Source organism: Ailuropoda melanoleuca, chromosome 3, assembly GCF_002007445.2.
Source record: "Ailuropoda melanoleuca isolate Jingjing chromosome 3, ASM200744v2, whole genome shotgun sequence".
In the NCBI taxonomy this organism is placed as follows: Eukaryota; Metazoa; Chordata; class Mammalia; order Carnivora; family Ursidae; genus Ailuropoda; species Ailuropoda melanoleuca.
Window position 1 is genome coordinate 114965192 of NC_048220.1, and position 17101 is coordinate 114982292.

The following is a 17101-nucleotide window of genomic DNA, read 5'->3' on the forward strand; positions in this document are numbered from 1 at the left end:
TCTTTGATGTCTGTTTTCATCTCTGCAGAATTATGAATTGACTCTATGATAACTGAAATTATAGCTTCAAAACAGAACTAAGAATAACAGAGTTTTTCTCCTGTCCATTTTATTAATCCAGTAAAGTAGAACAGAGTTAGTCTATCTGATCTTGTACAAAGAAATTAACCTATCCAAAGTGTCTCATTTATAACCAAAAGAAACCTAGTCACACATTGATTATAGCTTAGGAGAAGAAAATGTGAAATTTTCATACTTCTAACTATTCACCTAATGAATGCTTACTAATCTCCTGTACAAAGGTGGAGTTAATGATTCACAATCAATTTTATGTGTGTTGCATTTTTTTCTTTACTTGTAATTATAAGGTTTCATAAGTGAACTATGAAAACACTATTGAGTGGTATTTATATTTTTAGAAAATGAGAGAATCAGGGTAGTTAATAGCTAAGAACAGAAGTCACTTTTTCTCCTTGAAGTTAATTGATTTCTTTAGTGTACAGGCACTGATTAATCCGAATAAATGTGATCAATCAGAACAGACAGTAGTCATAGCTGCATTGGGTCTTGGAGGCCCATTGTTATATTTTCAGTGGCTAGATGGTGGTGCAGTTGGGAAGAGGTTGCTCAGAGAGGGGTTAGGGTGCCTCTTATGAGGAGGAATTGTAGTAATAACTACCTGTATGGGGTGGCCAATACCTGCCAGTGGAATATCATCCCTGATCTTAATGCAGGTCATTTGGCAGATTCTACAATAGGGAGAAGCAAGGCTGCTCTGAGAGCACCCAAGAGAGGTCCCTAATCAAATCTTGTTGATAGAATGGTGCAGAGGCCTGTGAATACTTCCTGGAAGAAGTAGTCATGATTTGATACATAAAGAGTGAGCTGGCGTATACTTAATAGAATGAGGGTGGGACCTTATGGTGTAGTTGAAGCCATATACTGTGCACAAGCAGCTCACTATTCCTGGCACAGAAGTGGGATCTGGGGTGTGAGGAAATGAGGAGGGTTGAGGCAAGGTTGTCGCAGGCCTCATATCCCAGCTGAGGTACGTAAACTCTGCCCTGGCACACGTGGGAACTACTGTAACGATTTAAGCAGAGGAATTACATAAAATACTCATTTTAGAGAGATTAATTTCATGGCTGTGGGTTGGAAAGATTTGAGAGAGACAAGGCTGGACATAAGTTGACTAGTAAGGATGTTGTTACAGCACTCAGGAGAAATCACAAGGATCTTGGGTGAGAAAAGTTCAAGTTCAAGAAATGCTGGAAAAGTTAGAGTTCTTTGTGATTGAATGGCTGATTGCACATAGATAATGAAGGAGATGCAAGAGATAAGGAAGTTTCTGATTTGGATCTTGATGTGGGTGGTTGGCCACTAACTGAGATAGGAAGTTAGTAGGTAGATGAGATTTGACTTGGTAAAGATACTTAATTTAATTTGGACCATAATGAGTGGAGGCATGTCATAATTAACATAAAGAAGTTTTTGTTTCTCACCCAGAACCAAAAGAAGTATCCCTGATTGGCAGGCAGCTCTCTTCTGTGCACTAATTTGGGAATTGAGATTCCTTCTATCCATGGCTCCACCATTTTCAACATGTAGTTGGCAGAAAGGGGAAGAACATGGACCATAGTTCTTGGAAAGTTTTATGGTCTAACAACTCTGGAATATGTCACTTTCATCCACTCTCTGTTGACCAGAACTTATGCACATGACCAGCCTTAATCTCAAGGAAGGCTGGAAAATGTCTAACTGTGCCCAGGAATAAGAAGAAACAGTTTTGGGAATTAGCTTACAGATTGTGCCACCTGATTGGGAAACTTTTGGATAGTGAAGTCTGAGACTTGGAGGAAGGATCTGAGCTGGAAATGAGGCTTTAAAAGTCATTGGAGACAGGGGCAGTTTATATCATGAGAGCAGATGAAGTCACTCTCAGAGAAGTAGAGGCAAGAGCAGAAGGTCAAGGACAGAGCTTTTAAGTTGGCCAACACACACAGCTGGGGTGGAAAAAGGGGTGCTAGGAAGGAGCTTGAAAGACTTGAAGCAGGAAGACCAGGGGAGTATTGTACCCTGGAAGCCCATGAATGGAGCATTTCAAGGAGTTGGTAAAAAAAAGTGTAAAATGTAGAAAGGTGCAGGAATATACTAAAATAACCCCACAAGAAGTCTACTAAAACAGATAGTTAAATGTTAGAGACCTGATAGAGTAGTTCTCACTTCAAAGGCATGGTCAGGGCAGAAACCAGATTTTAGTGCATTGATGAATCAACAGGGAGGACCTAAAGAGGGGGGAGAAAGTGGAGCCAAGGGGATAGTTGCTGAACAAGGTCCCCGAGAGAACAGGAATAAGGGAGTTTACTAAAATGAAGTTTTGAGTTTGTCCAAGTGCTGCTTTTTGACATGCTTTTCTTTTTTTTTTTAAGTCCATACTGATTGATAACAGATTTGTTACAAGCAATTTTGTTAACTTACCTGGTTATAAAGACTGTAATTATATTTCTAGCTCTGTATTAGCTGGTTTACATGATCAATCCACCTATCCTGGGAAACACAATTAATCTTTGAAAGGAAAGTCACATTTTTCTTGGTTTTGAATACAATAATGCAGAAAAGAGAAATTTTACTACTGTAGCTTTGTTATAATTTGGCAAAACTAAGGCAAATTGTAAATCTTTTATTTTCGCTAAAAGAGTTCTAGCCTCTCCTTTAGTTTAAGCAAATATTGATCTTCTATTTCTTATTTCCCTCACTCCTATTCTTTAGCTAGGAGCATATTTAGAGGGCCTTTCTTTCTTAGGGTATTTTTTCATAATGGGGAAGTGAGATAGATTTGTAAAGAGGCTTATGTTTGGATTGAGGTGGGTACTAAACGTTCTGGTGTTTAATATTGAGCTGCAAGACCTAGTTTTATTATTAAATCACTCCCCAGCTATCTTTCCCTTTTTCTTCCAGTCAGTTAACATTTTCCAGTAAGTCACATAGCATTAATCTAAAATGCTTTAAAAATTGTTTGTATGTTGTACATTGTTTCTCACTTAAGACCAGAATATAACAAATCTGCAAATAAGCCATTACTACCTATATACCAATGATAAAGGTGATGACAAGAATCATTTTCAGTATGTTTTATATTGTATTTTAAACCGCATTTCACAGAACTGTTCAAATGTATTCATTTTACCTTTCTGTAAAATCCTTAAAACATCACCAAAGGTCATGTTTAGAATTTGAATTACTGTCATTGGGAGTGCAATTTAATACTTGTACCTGGATGCATTGAGGTTTTTTTTTTTAATGTTATGTTATTAACATAATTTCTTTTACTTTCTTTCAAACTCTATTAGGAAATAGGATCAAAGTAATAGGTAAAATATATTTAAAATATTGATTTCAGTTTAAATCTACTTTCTAGAAAAAAGGTAGATAACCGTATTCATCTTTTATTTTTAATTCCTAATTTTCTGTCTGGTTTATAATTGACCTTGAATAAAAAAATATTCGTGAAATGAGGATAACGCTTGAGTCAGTAACTTTTTAGAAAAATTTGTAAGTGTGTCATAATAGAGCGCACAGCATTTCTAGTTCATCTTATTGTTGTTTTCCTTGCATACTTAACACCGGAGTCTGTCCTTAACTGCAAAAAGATGAGTTGGCTATGAAATGAGTATCCAGCAATCATCTCTCCATTATGCTAGCCAGAAGACATTTCAGAGCTAAAGTTGCACCATTCAAGAAATGTATGTTTGCTGATGAGATTTTAAAGAAAGCCACACTTTGTGTCACCCTGGCCCAGTGCCTCAATCATGCCCAGAATCTCTTCTTCATCACAGGCCTATTTTTCTCCGAGAATCACTTTCCCTCTTGTGATTTATGTAAAGGTATATTTTTAGCTTTGTAACCTCTCTGTTTTATCAGCTTATTGTTTTGTACGTTGAATAGGTTGTTGGATTTTGGGGCGGGAGATAGAGGTGGCTATGAGGTCTGTTTCTCTTCTCTGTAAAACGGCAAGCATTGTGTTGGACATGTGGATAGAGAGAGAAATTTCGGTATCTGGCATAATCCCCTCCCTCAAGGAGCGGTAGGTATAAGTCCCCCGAGAGGCCTGCTCCCTCCTCTCTTGTGCAGCTGTAACAGTTCTAACTGTACACCCAATTCTATCCCTTCCACAGAACTCATTTGGGCACCACATCATTATATTAGTCGTACTAGCTGCTATAACAAAAAGGACTCCCAATTTCAGTGGCTTAGCGCCCTATACGTTTACTTTTCACTCATATCGAACAGTGCAGTGTGTTCCTGAGTAAGTGGACTCTGCTGCACACAGTCATTTAATGACCCTGAAGAGCCCCAAAGGAAGCTCAGTCATCCTTCAAGGTCACCTTGCATGTGAGTGTCCAGATTGCAGAAGGCCAAAGAACATAAACGGGCCTGGAAATCACAGGTATCACCTCCCTCTCTCCATTGTCTAGAGCTCAGGCACATGGTCACCCCTAACTGCAGTCCAGAACCAGGAAATGCAAGTCGTTGAGCCCCAAAAGAGTGGTTGTTAAGGGGGGTTGAAGGGCAGTGATGAATTTCCCACCTACATTGGAGAGTAAATCTCGTCTAACCCTGTTTCTTTCTGCTGGTATAGATAGAATGAACTGTTTTCCTTTAGTAATTGATTCTGTTTCAGAAATCATCTGGGAACTGAAATGGAAGGAAATAGGTTATTTTCTTTTTCCAATACAATGAACTTACTTTAAAAAACAGGAAAACCAAATATTTGAAGGTGTTCCTGTTAACCTACTAGAAATGCTGCTGTTCTCTGGTATATTCTAATTCAAGGATTTTTTTTTTTTTAATTCAAGGAGTTTTTAAAATGCTAATTTGGTTTCTGTTTTTCTTTGGCTTCTTCATTCTGCTAGCACTTATACCCTTAGAGTCTTCCCAAGGACACTGTCTGTGAAAGCTGAGACTGACTGGATGGATGTTCTTACCACAACAGACTAATTCATTTTATAATGGACTTGCTTTAATGTCCTTTGATGCTCTAAAATCTCAAACTTCCTTAGTATTGGAGTTGATGATAGCTATTGATTGCTTCCATCTCTGAATTACTCATATTTCATCCCGTAAAGATAGAGAAAATATATTTCTCTACAGAAATATTATGAAAATAATATACCTAGCTTATTAAAATTGCAGCTAACTAAGGATGAAGGCATGGCTCATAGAAGTTTAAAATTACAAATTCATTGAGTTATATCATCCTCCAGTCTATTCGGTTTACTGAGTGTCTAGTAGGAGCCTGTCACTGCACTGGATGCTAGAGTTAGAGATGATCACAACAGGCCTCTTTTCCTCATAAACTTCATCATCTCGGGGAGGAAAGGCATCCATGAGTAATTAGGAGATCTGGACAAAACTTCTTCTGTCTAAAGACTTATCTATTTATTTATTTGAGAGAGAGAGAGAGAGAGAGTAAGAGAAGGGGCGAGGGAGAAATATTGAAATTGTGATTTATGTAAAGGTAATGTCCACATAGGTATTCTGCTTCACTCAGACGTCCCTTTCTGAAGACAGACTGCCTTCATACCTTCCATTTCTGTCCTGCTTCCCTCCCCTCCGATGCCCCGCAACCACTTCCAGCTGCTGCTCATCTCGTTTAGTAGCAGGCTCCAAACCACGAAGACATCCTGACCACTTGTTCCTTTCCTTATATAATGCACATTTAATTCACATTTGTGCAGCGTTAGCATTGGCCTCTAAAACGTTTCTGAAATCAAAGGATTTGAGACCTCTGTGTTTGAAAGCGAGGTGTGAGTGCATTGCCGAATCTACTTGTGGCTATGAAATTATGGAGAAGGAGCTGAGAGTTTACTGTCAAATCAGCAAAAGGACTTGGATTAAAAAATAAATAAAATTTTAAGGAGGTTTCAATGTTAGAAGATATTTCTCTTCAATATACTTGAGTAAGAATTTATTTCATCATCTCTGGAAACACCTGCTTTTTCCAGGACTCTGTAACCAGGAGACAGAACAGACAGTGAGAATTATTCAGAGTGTGTAACCCATAGAATGTGGCTGGTAAATGTTTAATAAATGAGGAGATGGACAGGTGAACAAAAATAGAATGGTGATGGCGAAAGGCCCTGAACTCTGCTTCTGTTTTCTGGTTTTGCTTAACAGCAATATACTTTTTGTTTTGTTTCGTTTATTTTTCTAAGAGTAAGATAAATGCCCAGTTTTAGACAGACCCACCTTTTCATAGTAATCATTACTAGGGAAACACCATTAGTGCCTTACCCTACTACCTAATGGCATTTAAATCTGCAGGAAATCCAAGAGAGTACTTTAGAAAGTGTTTGTAATTGAAGACTCAGTGGTGCTGATTATGTGTTTAAAAAGAAGGAAGTGGATGTCAGGGGTATGTGGATTTCAGTCTCCTGTTATTGTAATAATAAAGTGCCGGAATTCTGAAATGTTTCTTAAGATTTTTCTTATCCACTGATTGTCTTATTGCTAATATGTCATCAACAAAATAATGTTAGCCACATATAATAAAAGTGACATCATAGTATTTGTCCTGTACTTATCCTTCAATCATAGAATAATAGAGTAACAGAATATTAATATTGTAAAGGTTCTACTAAGCAATAAAGGTGAGTGAGTGTTTCTCATTCATTGTTATAGTGACTTATTCTTGCCAGTTAATTTTGTTCTGCCACATACTAAAAGAAGTGAAAAAGAATTACATCTTCTTTTCCATTTCTGTTTTGCAGGGGAAGATGGTGAAAGGAATGGGAGGGGCTATGGATCTAGTGTCCAGCGCGAAGACCAAAGTGGTGATCACCATGGAGCATTCTGCAAAGGTACTGTGTGCTGCGTTTGGAAATTCCCAGTATGCTGAAATCCTGTACATCAGGTCACACAGCCATGGTTTTTATTGTTTTCTCAGGCTCATCCAAATTGACAGCATTTATATTTTAGAAAGAAAGGTTGCAAATAAAAGCAGTTATTTATGCTCATTCAGCTAAATGGTTCTTTAACTCTGAGTGAAAGAAACAGTGGGGTATTCTTTAATTATTTGCATACACAATAAAAGTAAAAGCTATAATGTCTTCAAACTCAGCGAAAAGATGTCAGGGCAGATGTGATTCAGGTTTAAAGATGATTATAGTGGCTGCTCACCGCATACAAAATGAAAAACCCAACAGAATATGGCCTTTTAACAACAGTTATTTTCAAGTGGTCAATATGGCCTCTTACCAAGACTGTGAAGTGCCATTTTGGGAAGCGTGAGAAAGTGGTGGACTTGGTGATAAAAGTGTCCCTATTCCGAAAAGTAAGATACTTTTATTTTGATAAATCATCAAATATTTATTAAGTGCTGATTATGTGTTAAGTACTTCTATTATTTGGCATTGACAAACTACACAAAAATCATGGGCTTCGTGGAGCTTACATTTGGTGGTGGTGGTGGTGATGGTTATGATGATGATGATGATGGTATCATTATCCTACAATAATGACAGCTACTATTTATTGAGCTTACTGTGTACCGACAGTATACTAAGCACTCTGTGTGTATTTGCATGTATAAGCCCATGAACCAGATACAGGTTTGTTTTTATGGTTTCAAAAACAGCTTCAGAGAGGTTAAGTAACTTACGTGAGGTCGTTTAACTAGTGGAGCTGAAATTAGAACCGGGTGTCTATGATTCCAAAGTCCAGTCTAACTACAGAGCTCTCAGTATAACTTTGTTCCTTGTTCCCAACTCCGTGTTTTTGAACCAACTAAGCTTAATTGCCTTCTTAACCTGAATCCGTGGGTTTCTGATGATTTGCAAAATTGATACTGGGTGGTACTCTCTTCATTGTCTATGCTCTTTGTGCATTCTCCTTTATTTTTTTATAATTCTTAGCTTTACTCAAAATGTACTTGTTCTCACCTTGAGACCTGCTAATTTGAATGGAAATGTTAGTTCATTCGCCCTGGTTTTTTTTTGTTGTTGTTGTTGTTGTTTTTGTTTTTTGAGAGACAGACAGCAGGAGCAGGGAGCGGGGGCAGAGGGGCAGAGAGAATCTCAAGCAGGCTCCATGCCCAGCGTGGAGCCCGACACCGGGCTTGATCTCAGGACCCTGAGATCATGACCTGAGGCGAAATCAAGAGTTGGATGCTTAACCGGCTGAGCCACCTACGTGCCCCAGCCCTGTTTTTATTTAGAGATGCAGCATCATGGGAGAGCATGGAGCTGGAAGATTTGCATCTGTCTTGCTTCCCATGAGGGAGTTCTGTTATAGAGTGATGTGTGCCATGAAATGGTTTTGTTGTGAAAACTGTAATAAATATGAAAATATCAAAAATTGTTTTGTAAGCAGTGGAAAGTAAGCAGTAGAGCATAAATATGGAACAATAGAAATGAAACCAACACAGGTGACTTCTGAAAGATGCCTTGCAAAAGCATCCAGGATACTTCATTTCAGAGGCAGAAGGATGCCAAGCATGAAAATGAAATCCAAATCTTTTCTGGAACATATTGTGTAATTTGGAGAAAACTCTTTCTGACTTCCTTTTTGTTGGTACTTTAATGTTGATGCATAAGCACTGAAGTCCAACTCATTTTAGATTATTTTTGTGCATTCGTTTTCAAAACATTAGGCCTGTATTTAACAAATTCTTTCTCTTTCTCTCTCTTTTTTTTCCCCCAAAGTCTTTCCTTTCATCTTAGCCAGAATTTCTGAAACAGGAAAAGAAATCGTTCTTCAAACTTTTGCTTAGAAATCCCTAATTAAAGCTTTTAACAGAAGCAAGATATTTTTACTATTTTCTTCTTCCTAGGAAGTTTTTTGGTATCTAGCTACCTTTTTTCTTGGGCTTCTTTTTTTTTTTTCATGATGTGATTTTATTTATTATTTTTTTTATTTATAATAATTTTTTATTATATTATGTTAGTCACCATACAGTACATCCCTAGTTTTTGATGTAAAGTTCCATGATTTATTACTTGCGTATGACACCCAGTGCACCATGCAATACGTGCCCTCCTTAATACCCATTACCGGCCTATCCCATTCCTCCACCCCCCTCCCCTCTGAAGCCCTCAGTTTGTTTCCCAGAGTCCACAGTCTCTCATGGGTCATTCCCCCTTCTGTTTACTCCCCCTTTCTTCTTCCCTTTCTTTTCCTACCAATCTTCCTACTTCTTATGTTCCATAAATGAGTGAAACCATATGATAATTGTCTTTCTCTGCTTGACTTATTTCGCTTAGCATTATCTCCTCCAGTCCCGTCCATGTTGCTGCAAATGTTGTGAAGTCGTTCTTTTTGATGACTGAGTAATATTCCATTGTATATATGGACCACATCTTCTTACTCCAGTCATCTGTTGAAGGGCATCTCAGCTCCTTCCACAATTTAGCTATTGTGGACAATGCTGCTATGAACAGTGGGGTGCATATGGCCCTTCTCTTCACTATGTCTGTATCTTTGAGTTAAATACCCAGTAGTGCAATTGCTGGATCATAGGGTAGTTCAATTTTTAACTTTTTAAGGGACCTCCACGCTGTTTTCCAGAGTGGCTGTACCAACTTGCATTCCCACCAACAGTGTAAGAGGGATCCCCTTTCCCTTAGGCTTCTTTTCGTCTCTTAACATGTCCTTCTTCCCTCTAAAAATGGCAAGAAAACGAAGGAAAGTAGTAACAGTTTGAGTCCTTATGAGGTACAAGGCCCTGTGCTTGGCATTTTGCACTGAATCTCGTTAGCTTCTCCTTGACCCTCTTAAGTAAGGCTGGGATGTGGGCAGCTTAAGAAACTCATCCAGGTGTGTGACAGAGCTAGGAGCCTCATTCACTGTGGTCCAGCTTGTGTTCATTATACCATCCCAGGCTGCATCCTCACCAGAACTAACTCTGCACCAGTGTTGCACCCAAATCTGCCCTTTTCTGGAAGGTTTCAGAATGATCACTTTCCCTTTTTAAGTTTCCCCAAAGGTTCTCCTGGCTTTGGTGAGACAGACACCTGCAAAAATGCCTGTTCTTCTCTAGGCCTGGGATGCTCTTCCTCAGATACTTGCTTGGCTTGCTCCCTCAGTTCACTCAGGTCTCTGCTCAAAGTATCAGAGAAGCTTTTCCCCAACTATTCTGAAGTCCCCCCTCTTCTGATGGACCTTCATCACCTTCTTCACTAGAATGGAAGTTCTGTGAGGGCAGGGTCTCTGTCCATTATAAAAGCTGAAGAGATTCATGTCTGATGCACATTAGGACTCAATAAATACTTGTTGAATTCATTAATTCCTCAAATAGTAACAAGACTTTGAACATGTGGAACACTTTTAACCTTTTTAAAGCAGTTTCACAACTACCACCTCTATATCTCGTCATTATAATACTCTTGTGAGGTAGGTCTTGTTGTTTCCCTTGCAAAGGAAAACAAACCCAATGCTATAGAGGTTAAATATTCCAGTAAAAGTAAAGTACAAAATTAAGAGCAAAAGCAAGCTGAAAATCCACGTATCCTGCCTTTGGGCCCCCATTTTTTTCTAATAGCCTTTTTTTGTCTGGCAGGTACCATTACCACTAACAAAATAAAAGAAAGTGCTTTGTTCTCAGTATTGTGTACTGGAAATATTTCCTAAGGGTAAAACTTTCAGAGCACAAAAGCAGAGAAATTCGGTCATAATTGTCATTTATTGGAAACAAGCAAAGCTTGGGTAACTATTTTAGAGAACATAAATGAAAGCTCTCTTTCTAAAACAGGTTTAGATTTTATTTTTATTACAGTAGGAGGTCTGGATTCTGAAAGGATGAAAAGAATCATAATTATATTGTTAGGATATTGGGAATAAGTCTTTATGAGTAAGTTTTTGATTACTTCTAATCTAAACCTGATAGCAAAGGTGTCATATAGAAATCTTGAATGTGGTTTTATGTTGTCTTTATACTTTTTATGGAGAGGAATTATATAAAGTAAATGAGGTTTAGTAGTCCTATTTATTTTGGACCAAATGTGTTTCCAAAAGCCAACAAATGTGAAACTTTTTTTTTTTTAATTCTTTCCTGGGAAGCATTCTTGGGATAATTTTCAGCAGCATTGAGAAGTATCCCGAGGTAAATAAAGTATTTCTTTGTTGGAATAATTTATAATTAACATGGTTACAGCTGGTTCAATTTTTTTTCATTCATAGAAGTTTGTCCATATTTTATAATTTGGTAATGAAACTATTTTGTGGCTAGGATCTGTTTAGGGAAAAATATATTTACCTTTAGAAAATAGAAATCCTTACATGGCTTTGCCTTTTTATTTCTCCATTAATAATGTAAATGCCTGCCAAAAAAATTTTGTAATGGAAAAGAAAAAAAGCAGAACACAGTCCAATAACCAATAAAGCTCTTTAAAATGTCTTATAGAAATTTAATTAAGCTAATAACTCTAAATTCTGAGGCTTTGAGTATCCATGGTTCTTAAAAGGAAAGCTAACTCAGAGAAATTTTTCCAATGTAGCACAACAATTCATGAATGAAAAGGGAATCATTCCTGTTCACGGCTGGGCTGTGCCACCTTAGTCTAGGGATCATAGGATGTAATCTTTAGAGAGAAAATAAAAGGCCATGATAAAGATTTTTGTGTTATATTTAAGAAAAATGGCCTTCTATTCTGAGATCTCAAAGCCCTGAGTACCATTTTCAGGGAAACGCCTTGCTGTATGCACCATCTCATTTTGTTAGCCTTCCCCTTGAGAATGTGCCTGTAACCACTGTTACTACGTCCACATATAAAAACCATTTGTAATAGCAACTGTTCTCTACTTCAGAGCTAGCTGAGTCTTTCTGCTCAAGTCACTTGTGGATTATTGGAATCCCGACCAAATAGGTGCTGTGTAAAGGCCAAAAATACCCCCTGATTGCAAACTCAGTGTAATACCATCTTGTCCTTTTACCCTGCATATCCTGATTTTCTTTAGTTAGCCAATCCCATGTTTCTTTTCTGTGTTTCTTTTCAGTCTTCATAGTGATTTGACAGTCAATGTGTTTTGTAATACCACATTCCCTAATTGTTATCCCTGTAAGGTGTGTGTTTGTGTGTAGACTCTTTTTCACTGGTTTAAGCACGGAGACCAGTGGGGAGAAGGAAAGGCAAGGGGGAGTAACATTCAGGCTTCTTTTGTGATGTTTTGGCAAAAACCCAAAGAGACATCTGTCCTAGGTTTCATCGTGCCACCAGACGAAGTATTGAATATTGTCTTGTAAAGTGCAGCTTAGGTAGCCCCTCTTTTCAGTGCGTTAATGCAAACCTTGAGGCTTTAGGACAGAGTAGGCAGAAGAGGTAGAATAACCATAATTCACTCAGCTTCGCTCTTGACTTAAAAATTTGTGTGTTTCATACTGCAGTCGTGAGATGTCTTTGCTTCTGCCTTTGATCATAGCTTTATTTACCTCCCCAAAGTCTTGTAAGCCCCGGCACACACTTCTGCTAGCTGTGCTCCCCCTAGTGAGTTCAGAGATGTCGGGAATGTACAAGGATGGATCTTGGGACTAGAAAGCAGCCTCTGGCAGCCCTTAGATACTCAGTCACGTGGTATTTTTACAGCTCTCGCTCTGTTGGAGTTCCTTGAGTCAGAATTACAAGATTCAGACAGCACATCCTGAAGAATAGGGAGGGTGTTACCATTTGGATGTGGTGTGATGGAGTCAGGTGGTGTGTGGTTCAGGTAGCATGAACAAAGGCTTTAAGTTCCCTTAAGGAGCAGCCAATTTCTAGAATTTGCCTCTCTGTACTTGATCATAAGGGCTTTCCCAAAGAAGTTTCTTGAAAGAAGAACTATGTTGCAGCCACATTTAAAAAGCACTTAACAGGGGTGCCTGGGTGGCACAGCGGTTAAGCGTCTGCCTTCGGCTCAGGGCGTGATCCCGGCGTTATGGGATCGAGCCCCACATCAGGCTCCTCTGCTATGAGCCTGCTTCTTCCTCTCCCACTCCCCCTGCTTGTGTTCCCTCTCTCACTGGCTGTCTCTATCTCTGTCAAATAAATAAATAAAATCTTTAAAAAAAAAAAGCACTTAACAGAAAAGATGAGCATAAAATGGCGTTTTATGTAAAGCAAAACCTTATTACTTGCACGCTCCGTCTCCTCAGGTGAATAAAATGCTGATATCAAATGCAAAAATCATCCTATTGTGAAAAAGAGAGCTGCTTGTTTGGGATTAAGTTCACTGTGATAACACGAAGTTTACCATCATGATAACAAGCGGGATTTATTATCATTTAATCAGAGTTGTTTGTTACTGAAGAATTTAGATGCAAGATGTCACACAAATATCTAAAGAATTCAAGAGAGATCACCATGAAGCAAGTAATAGAAAGTACTGCGACCCTAAATCATTTAAAAAGAAAATGGTGACTCCCCAGGTTTTACATGAAACCTAAGTGACCAAGGGGGAAAAGAGGAAAACTGGGGAAGCAGGTGGAGGAAAGAGACAGCTCTTCATCAGGGTTGTGATGAAGTTAGCAAATATAAGGGCATGGTGAAATCAGGAGCCCTCGAGGCTAGTCAAAGCATGTTTAATGCTGCACTTTGCGTCCTTTCCTCTGCCTTTTCTGGCATTTCTTCACGGGGAAAGACAGGAAGAAGCAGAATGATAAGGATGCACCAGACCCCACTGACGCTAAACATTTGTGTGTAGGTTCCACCCTCCTAGTTGACTGCACTTTCAGAACATTTTGTGTGATTCCTTCAGTGATCGGGGTCAGGAAGACAAGACCATCATAGAGGAAACCACAGCACAGAGAATTGGAGGGACCCAATGACCATTTAAAGGCAGATGCAAGAGAAAAATAAATGGGTCTTTGGACTCTTCAGACAGTGTTCTTTGCTACCACACTACCCTGCATCTCTTTTTTAGGATTTATTTTTAAATGCTAAAGACTCAGCAATTGTTCTTCCTCTGTGAGTCGTTAATCTACGCAGCTGCCGTACCACATTGTGAGGCTCAGCCCGGCATGGTTAGAATAGAGCGCTAGAGTGGGAGTTAGTCCTATTTTGGCTTCATAGCTAACTTATTGTTGGATATTGAAATTGTGACATTCTTTCATCTTTTTGCCTCTCATTTTCTCTTTTTCCTTGATCTGTGTTGTGTCTTAGAGCTAAATGTGAATGGAGTCCTTTAGCCACATTGTTCTCACTGCAAGAATGCACTTGGTGGCAGTTTCCTAGGCCAGCCATATGTGGTTTCATTAGTTCTGAGGTCTCAGGAATTGTGGTTAGACCATTTTCTGCACAATTACATGTCTAACTCTGTATAGCAACTTAAGAACTCCTAAGAAATTCCCTGGTACATGGTAGAAATGTTAAATATGTTTTGTATAAGCAATAGTAGCTAACATTTATTGAGCACTTGTTAAGTGCTGGACACGTGCATCTCCTTTTGCAACAACCCCATGAGGTAAGGCTGATGGGGAAGCACAGGCCTGGAACTGTGCACAGCCAGCGTAGAGCAGAGCCAGACTTTACCTCCGGGTTCTTTGGCTCCAGTCCACACTCTTAACCACACACTATACTGTTTATATAGCAAGTAGTCTATGAAAGGTCTCTACTGGGACCACAGTTAGTCCTGTCCGTTGAAATTCCTGGTTCCTCCTAAAATGGAGTTTGTTGTTCATTAAAATCCAAGTAGTTTCTTTCACACCAGATGCAGATCTTGCTCAAATAATGAGAACAAAGTAAGAGCTCCCTGCAAAAAATGTTCTTCAGAGGCCCACAGATTGTTCACTGTGTTCCCAGGCAGGCCCGGAATTCACTGTGACATGCCTTATTTGAGTTACATTAAATGTAAGGAGACCTGACAAGCTTGAATATTCATCATTAATTAAGCTTCTCTGACACGTGCAGACTTTCTTTGAAACTGGAAAGGAAACAGCATTAAATATAAAGTGAAAATGAGGTTTTACTTGTACAATTATAAATGTTCTTATACAGTAAGATCCAGAAGCATATAACTTGTTAATAAAGGTCTAATGTCTATCCATTTATTATGTATTTCACATTCATTTTGATTAAAGTAATAGAGTTAGTCTTTTTGAAATCTGTCTGGGATTCACAATAGACCTTCCGTTTTCCTCCCCATTCATTTATTCAAAAAATATTTGGGTAAAGATGATGATGACGACATCAAGTATGGTGTTTTTAGATCCAAAAAGAAGAAATAGAAGCATTTTGGCATTTTTAATAGAAGACTTGGAATATGATGGAGTAGCCTTCAGCCTTGAAGGAAATATTAATTTAGGCTCCTGTTCCTTGATATTTAGAAAGAAGCTTAATCATAATCATAATCAGATCATCAGAGCTAATGTTTCAGCTGTGCTCCATACATGTCTGAGGCCACCTCTATACCTGGGATGTGGGGATGGAGGTTGGAGGATGGGGGATAATGGGGGAAAACCTGCTTTGCCGTCTTTTTTTTGTTGTTTTTTTAGTATAGTTGACACACAATGTTACGTTAGTTTCAGATGTAGAGCATAGTGATTCAACAAGTTTGTACATTATGCTGTGCTCCCCGGTTTTGTGGCTGCCTGCCATCTGTCCTGATACATTGATACATCGCTAGTACAGTGTCACTATGTTATTTATGCTGTGTCTTTTATTCCTGTGACTTATTCAGTCCTTAACTGGAAGCCGGTACCTTCCACTCCTCTTCACTGACTTTGTCCAACCCCCCACCTGCTTTCTACTCTTACTTCCTTTTTATTTTATGTTTGAAGAAAGGGCACAGTAGCTAAAAGAAACGGAAAAAATACAAACTTCGGCCAGCTCACACATTTTACTAATGAGCAAACTGAGGCTCAGACAAACTCCAGGAAAAGCAGATAGCTGCATGAGAATGTGAATATAATCATGGTGTACTACACTGGCAATGAACAGTTTTACGTGGTCATTTAGGCAGAACGATGTACATTCTAACCACAGAGTGAACTATGGATTGTGACACAGCTCTCCTGAAGAACTGCGGATGTTGAAGGAGGATGGGGTGTTGTAAGAGAGTTAAGTCTTCATGTGCCATAATAAGAAGTTAGAAGATAATGTCTAAAATGGATTAATCAAGAAATAAATAGCATGGTAAACACAATATTTAAAAATGAAGAGGTAACAGGAAAATGTGCAGAGACATAAAAGAACATGCGAAGAAAAGTAACATAAAATGGATTCCTGTTGAGAACAGGTCTAAAAGTAAGGAAGGGAGGCTAGGCACTGCTGTTTGCACGTATGTTTTACTTTTCTAGCAAACAAAATTAGTTTTAAAAGGGGTATTGGACATTTGTGTGTTATGTGTGCTTCCTGTCCTTGGTGAATAATAGCTCATGTTTGTCAAGGAGACCATTCCCTGAAAGAGGAAAACAAGCAGGACACTAGAAGTGAAATTTCTCATTACGGGGTATGAGGGCTGAGACTTGAGAAGTCCAATTTGTGGCAAGGTGTTTCCCAGCTAAGTCATTTACGACTTTGGCTATTCGTTTGGTATTCTCCCTAGATTATTTTAGGGACAGAAGCTGTCTCCAGAAAGAAAGCAAAAGCGTGACTCTGAAAACATTTTGAGACAGCCTGTACCTAAGAGACAGTTTCTCTGATGGTTCCTGTTTGTCCTGTCATTATTCTACTTTGAAACAAGAATTGGTCCCTAACTCCTCTTCTTGATGTTCCTTCTTTAAAACAGGGAAATGTACATAAAATCATGGAGAAATGTACATTGCCACTGACTGGAAAGCAATGCGTCAACCGCATCATTACGGAAAAGGTATGGTGCCTGTTTCTATTCACTCTAATCACCCCTTTTTTTATTTATAAGCATTTTTAGAATTTTTTTTGTTACCCTCTAAAACTGTGTTGTGTTGGTAGTCATAGGATTAATTTAATCCGTGGGTAGACTGAATAGGAGAATTCATCAATTTAATGTTTCTAAATGTAGAATTCTTAATGTGCAGCTCTGGAAATATGCATATACGGACTTGAACTGCCATCCTTGGTAACTTTGACAGTGTGTATAATCAAAGAAAAGTCTTATTCATCCTTTTTAGTTGGACTATGAAGATGTCTAAAACGGATGATATATGTAAAGTTAA

The 17101-nt window shown here is 38.6% G+C and overlaps 1 protein-coding gene across 1 annotated transcript in view; it reads left to right on the top strand.

Annotated features, from left to right (window-relative positions):
• OXCT1 (3-oxoacid CoA-transferase 1) overlaps positions 1 to 17101 on the top strand; it is a 118803-nt gene that overhangs the window by 88822 nt on the left and 12880 nt on the right. The window contains exons 14-15 of the mRNA XM_019809389.2: positions 6771 to 6860; positions 16696 to 16776. Of these exons, the coding sequence (XP_019664948.1) occupies positions 6771 to 6860; positions 16696 to 16776 (171 nt within the window). The remainder of the gene's footprint in view (positions 1 to 6770; positions 6861 to 16695; positions 16777 to 17101) is intronic.